The sequence below is a fragment of the Danio rerio genome, chromosome 10 (assembly GCF_052040795.2).
Source record: "Danio rerio strain M-AB ecotype USA chromosome 10, GRCz13ab, whole genome shotgun sequence".
Classification (NCBI taxonomy): domain Eukaryota; kingdom Metazoa; phylum Chordata; class Actinopteri; order Cypriniformes; family Danionidae; genus Danio; species Danio rerio.
The window spans coordinates 49,607,501-49,615,000 of NC_141030.1; the positions used below are offsets into that span (position 1 = coordinate 49,607,501).

At 44.8% G+C, this 7,500-nt stretch overlaps 1 protein-coding gene across 1 annotated transcript in view; it reads right to left on the reverse strand.

Annotated features, from left to right (window-relative positions):
* Nucleotides 1-6,955, reverse strand: part of zswim6 (zinc finger, SWIM-type containing 6) — a 32,371-nt gene extending 25,416 nt beyond the window's left edge. Inside the window, 1 exon segment of the mRNA NM_001136487.1 lies at nt 6,447-6,955. Coding sequence (NP_001129959.1) covers nt 6,447-6,873 — 427 coding nt within the window. The 5' untranslated portion in view covers nt 6,874-6,955.
* Nucleotides 6,956-7,500: the final 545 nt, after the last annotated feature.

Below are 7,500 nucleotides of genomic sequence, written 5' to 3' on the forward strand. Positions count from 1 at the left end.
ACCATCATCGTTATGACTCATCATTACTATCATCATTGAATCATCATTACCATCATTGTTATGATTCATCATTACCATCATCTTATGATTCATCATTACCAGCATCATTACGATTTATTATTACCATCATCATTATGATTCATCATTACTGTCATCGTTAAGATTTTATCATCACCATCATCGTTATGATTAATCATTACCATCAACATAAGATTCATCATTACCATCATCGTTAAGATTTATCATTACCATCATCGTTACAATTTATCATTACCAACATAGTTATGATTCATCATTACCATCATCATTCCGATTCATCATTACCATCATCGTTATGATTCATCATTACCGTCATCGTTAAGATTCATCATTTCCATCATCGTTATGATTCATCATTACCATCAACATAAGATTCATCATTACCATCATCGTTAAGATTTATCATTACCATCATCGTTACAATTTATCATTACCAACATAGTTATGATTCATCATTACCATCATCATTCCGATTCATCATTACCATCATCGTTATGATTCATCATTACCGTCATCGTTAAGATTCATCATTTCCATCATCGTCATGATTCATCATTACAATCACCGTTATGATTTATCATTACCATCATTGTTATGATTTATCATTACCATAATCTTTAAGATTCATTATTACCGTCATCGATATGATTCATCATTACCATCATCGTTATGATTTATCATTACCATCATCGTTAAGATTCATCATTACCGTCATCGTTATGATTCATCATTACCATCATTACAGATCAGCATGACCAGCATCGTTACAATTTATCATTACCATCATCGCTATGATTAATCATTAACATCATCGTTATTATTCATCATTACCATCATTGTTTCGATTTATCATTACCATCAACGCTATGATTAATCATTACCATCATCGCTACAATTCACCATTACTATCATCGTAATGATTCATCACTACCATCATCATTAAGATTCATCATTACCATCATCGTTAAGATTCATAATTACCATCATCGTTACGATTCATCATTTCCAATCATCGCTACGATTCTTCATTACTATCATCGTAATGATTCATCGTTACCACTATCGCTACGATTCATCATTACCATCATCACTATGATTAATCATTACCATCATCACTACGATTCATCACTACTATAACCGTAATGATTCATCACTACCATCATTGTTAAGATTCATCATTACCATCATCGTTACGATTCATCATTACCGTCATCTTTATGGTCATCGTTACGATTCATTATTACCATCATCATTATGATTTATCATTACCATCATCGTTATGATTCATCATTACCATCATTGTTATGATTCATCATTACCATCATCTTTACGATTCATCATCACCATCATCGTTACGATTCATAATTACCATCATCGTTACTATCATCGTTACGATTCATTATTACCATCGTTACGATTCATCATTACCATCATCTTTACGATTCATTATTACCATCATCTTTACGATTCATCATCACCATCATCATTACAATTCATTATTACCATCATCGTTATGATTCATCATTACCATCATCGTTATGATTCATCATTACCATCATCGTTACGATTCATCATTACCATCATCGTTACGATTCATCATTACCATCATCATTACGATTCATCATTACCATCATCGTTACGATTCATCATCACCATCATCATTACAATTCATTATTACCATCATCGTTATGATTCATCATTACCATCATCGTTATGATTCATTATTACCATCATCGTTACGATTCATCATTACCATCATCGTTACGATTCATCATTACCATCATCATTACGATTCATCATTACCATCATCATTACGATTCATCATTACCATCATCGTTACGATTCATCATCACCATCATCGTTACGATTCATCATCACCATCATCATTACGATTCATCATTACCATCATCGTTACGATTCATCATTACCATCATCATTACGATTCATCATTACCATCATCATTATGATTCATCATTACCATCATCGTTACGATTCATCATCACCATCATCATTACAATTCATTATTACCATCATCGTTATGATTCATCATTACCATCATCGTTATGATTTATCATTACCATCATCATTACAATTCATCATTACCATCATCATTATGATTCATCATTACCATCATCGTTACGATTCATCATTACCATCATCGTTACGATTCATCATTACCATCATCGTTACGATTCATCATTACCATCATCATTACGATTCATCATTACCATCATCATTATAATTCATCATTACCATCATCATTATGATTCATCATTACCATCATCGTTACAATTCATTATTACCATCATTACGATTCATCATCATTACGGTCTATCATTATGGTTCACCATCACGGTTCCCCATTACCATCATCTTTAAGGTCATTGTTATTGTTCATCATTACCGTCATTGTTACATTAATGAGCCTCTGTCCTTCCTCTACTCCACACTGTTACTGTATATGCCGGTGCTCACAGCACGCTGTTCATCCCACTTCATCACACACACTCCTGCTGCTCAGTCATTTCACACACTGATGGAGAAACAGACGGACAAACAGACACACACACAGACACAGATACACACACACACAAAGCAGTGTTCAGCCGATCTCTTCATCAGTGCAGTTATTCTGATGTCAGTGAATCATCAGTAATTCACAAAAACAGCTCATTATTATGATCTTCATTCATCTGCACCACACACACACACACGCCGGCGCGGTTACACTGCTGACACTGCTCGTTTAAACATGCGTCATCAGTTTGCTGTGTTTGTTTCTACACATGTATTCTGAGTTCATTATAATCATATAAATTAGACATGTTGAGTCTGATCCATCACTGCGCACAATGAGGAGAAACAGCAAAGCACACACAAACACACACATGCATACATGCACGCAAGCAAACACACACACACACACACACACACACACCCGTACAGAGGTGCACACAATCAAGCGTTACCACACACACACACACACACATGCGCTGAGGATAAGAGTTTGAGCAGGGCTGAATCTGAACTACATGGTGTGCTCAATCCCCAGCTCTGTCCTCCAGAACACTGAGATCTGATTAATGAGGTGCTCTTCATCACGACAGTACTGAAAGCGTGTGTGTGTGTGTGTGTGTGGCGCTCGATGATGACCATCACTTCACACATGTTGTGTTTTGACTGTGTCTCATCGTCACTGAATTCTGTCATTAATGAGACTTCACCACACAAAACACACACTAAAACACTGCTGCTGCTTCCCTGCGCACGAGCACGAGTGTGTTCACTGAGACCCGTCAGCAGAAATAAACACTCCACAAACGGTTTCACAGCGCAGGACTGCTAATGCTAATAATGCAGTGTGTGTGTTTGTGTGTGTGTGTGTGCAGGAGACAAATTACACCAGAGAGCATTGTGGGTAAATCACTAAAGTGTAAACCTTTAGCAGAAACGCAGAACACACACACACACACACAGACACACACACACACAGACACACACACACACACACAGACACACACAGACACACACACACACACACACACACACACAGACACACACACACACAGCTTTACACTCATTAAGGCACTCTGAACAGAGCGGACTGATGCTGTAGGTGTGTCAGTGATCAGGGCAGTGACAGATCCTCCTGATGTACTCGTCTATCAGTGATGCTTCTGTCGTCTCCTCATGCTGCAGTTTCTTATCAAATCTTCTGACTAATCAGATGCTCTCTAGTGATGGATATGCCCCGCCCCCTTCTCCTAATTGGCTGTTCGTTTGATGCGTTTGAGCTCAACCATGGTCACCGGCAGAGCTGTGAGGAAAACAACACGCTATTGGCTGATTTTATAAAGGGGAGGAGCTACTCTTTTTTCAGGTTTCAGATTTCAGAGCTCCTCACTGTACTCCGACACCGCGCTGTCGGGAAACACACTCATGATCCTGGCTGTCTTTACAGCATGCCGCTGTCAGGCGCACAGAAGACTACACTGCTCATTAAACTGATTAAAGCTCATTTCAGACGCTGCATCCTCTGAAAGAGGCATTGGAGGTGCGCTGCGTCATCGCGGCGGGATGAAGGCCGTCTCATTACAAAAAAAAACACAAGACTCCTTCAAACACAGCCTCCAAACGCGTCCTTCGTTTCCCAGGTAAAGAAGGACACAACCGGTGGATCCTTCGCAGCCTCGAACGGCCCAAGACTCATTAAGCGCTGATAATGGCAGGACGCCTCTGTGAGAAAAGTCCAAATTAAATGTGTGAATTAAGTTTAATTTACGTGGAGATCTGAACACACGTTACACTAACAGAGAGAGTCTGACATGTCTCCTGGAGGAGTGATGTTATAGAGCGTTTACATGTTTATGTGTGGGTCAGACGAAATGTTTCTCCAGCTTCGCTTTACTTGTTTTGCCTTCAGATCGCGAAACACAAGTTATAAAATCACTTTAGGTCATTTCAGATGTTATTACGGCTTATTAACAGCGGCTGTTCTCTGCAGGCAGGATCATCTCATTTCAAAACGCTCGCTTCGGCCAGTGTGGACTAGAAAGATTCACCTCTGAAGTCTGCACACTGTGGAGGATACAGCCTCTGATATGAGACACAGACGGCATCCTGTGTGCTTAAAGGAGCCTCGGCATCGCTAAAGTCAACATTTCCTCTGTCTTTCAAATATATAATCAGCCCTAACACACACACACACACACACACAAACAGCCTACTGTACTGTCCCACTGACACACTGACTGAATAAGAGACACCATGATGTCCTCCATGCAGCAACAGAGAAAAGGTGTGTGTGATCAAACACGCGTGCATTTCACACACGCTGAAGAGCGGCGGATGATAATGATGGAGCGATCATGATAACAGCACTTCTGCCTCACATGCTGAACACCCCTCCATCTCACAGCACTGCTAATCTGTGTGTGTGTGTGTGTGTGTGTTAGAGCTGATCTGTGCTGCTTACGGCCCGTTAACAGCATCACACACACACAACAGGAGTGACACACACACACACACATATACACATGCACAGTACACACACAAATAAACACATACATGTGCACACACACGTATACATTCCAAATGAACACACACACACACACATCTGCAACACACTGATCTAACCCTAACCATGACCCATCGCAGTGCTAATAACCCACCACAGACAAACACACAGATGAACTTGACCCCGCTGACCTTTCAGGAGCTCCACTGATCAATACACCGACACACACACACACACACACACACACACACACACACACACACACACACACACACACACACACACACACACGTTACATCTGTGTGTGTGTGTGTCTGACAGTCCAGCATGTGCACACACACTCCTGTCTCTCTCTCAGCTGTCAGGATCATCTTCATCCTCCTCCTCCTCTTCAGCTCCATCTTTTATTTATCTCCGTACGGCTTTATTTCTGCAGAGCATTACACACTGACAGACAGAGAGAGAGAGAGAGAGAGAGAGAGAGAGAGAGAGAGAGAGAGAGAGAGAGAGAGAGTGTGTGTGTGTGTGTGTGTGTGTGTGTGTGTGTGTGTGTGTGTGTGTGTGTGCTCCTGAGAGCCCGGGGCCTGCAGGAATCCCCTCAGCTGATGGTTTCCACACACACTCAGCGCAGCGATAACCCCTGTCAGAACCGAAACTGAAGTTTCCGAACCGCAGAACCGCGACACGCAGCGCCATGCAGTGACGTCAGCAGGGTCAGGAGCGCGCAGGGCAGCTGAGCAGAAATGAGGCTCTGCGTCTTTAAATCGCCATTCCTCCACCCTCCGCCAGTGCTCCATCTACAGCAGATAAAGAGCCGCTATTGTGTCCTCCCTCTGCGGCTGACAGAGCGCTGAAAGGACACAAACCCGCACCAACACGGCCACACAGCGCCAAGCTCAATAGAGATGCTTGATATGCGCAGCGCCGAACACACAGGCCACGGTTCCGGTGCTCCACACGGCCGGGCTCGTGTGTTCGGTGCAGTCCTGCTGCTCGAGTTGACATGACAGCTCGACATCAGGCGTCGGTGTAGAGCCCTGGCGCTTTCAGCAAAATAAACACACACACACACACACACACACGCACACACACACACACGCACGAGCCTCGCCACATCTGACATTTCAGCAAAACACACACACACACACACATACACACTGAACTGAACCGAGCCGCGGACACACACGGAGGCTCAGGCCGACGAAAAGCTCCGACATCGAGCTCCACTTCCGCGCAGATATAAAAGCGCTGCGATCACGGAACCGAGCGGCGGCCCCGGTAGCGCCGCGGTATTCCTCCCTTTGTTCGCCGTAAATCCAGCAGTCAGCGTCGTTTTCACCGCGCGTCCGTCATTAACGGGTGTTTCCATCATCCACACTCACTCACTCACCGACTTGTAATACGTTGTCCACACAGCCGCTCTCCAGCAGCGCGATGCCGCGGCGGAACGGTAACCGCGTCTCGTCCGTGCTCTCGCCGCCGGCCGCGCTCTCCTCTCCGCCCGCGTTGAAGGAGGAGTACATGCAGATCTCCCGTTCGCTTCTTGGGAACGACCAGTACACGATCCGCCGCTGCACGGGCTCCGGGATGCGCTCGAACCGCTCCTCCACCCGCTGGAACGGCCACTTCTCCGCCACTCTGCGCGCCGCGATGTCCAGCAGCGTCTCCGGGCTCCGGCTCTTGCTGGATCCGCCGTGACCGGAGCCCGGGCCGCCGCACAGCGATCCGCCGAGCCTCTGTCCTGGTCTGCAGGTCGAGCCGTACCCGGGCCGGCAGCAGAGCCGTTTCGCTGCGGGCTGCAGAACGCGCTCCGCCATGATCGCTCTGCTTTAACGGCAAGGGCGGAAGTCGCCGTACTAAATAAACGGGATACGGAGAGGAAAAGCTGCGACGCGCATCGATTGTTCGCCGTGTAAGGACGGCCCGGACTTATTTGGTCAAAAGGGCGGGGCTTCGGCCTCTTTGTGTAGACAAAACAAGAAGGGGGCGTGGACCGTGCGTCTACAGCCGTGCTAAAAAAGGACTGGAGGGGCGGAGCTCTCGCGTGTCAGCGGAGGCGTAACGAGTGTCAGAAGTTCATAACAGGAAAACCGGGCCGCTGTGGAGACGCTGCTCGGTTCGGCTCCGTTAAACACACACACACACACACACACACACACACACACACACACACACACACACACACACACGCGATGGATGGAGCAGAGGCGCCTCTCCTGTATCTGGAATCATGTTGATGATGATGATGATGATGAGGATGATGATGATGATGATGATGATGATGAGAATGATGATGAGGATGATGATGAGGATGAGGATGAGGATGATGATGATGAGGATGATGATGATGATGATGAGGATGATGATGATGAGGATGATGATGAGGATGATGATGAGGATGATGATGATGAGGATGATGATGATGATGATGAGGATGATGATGA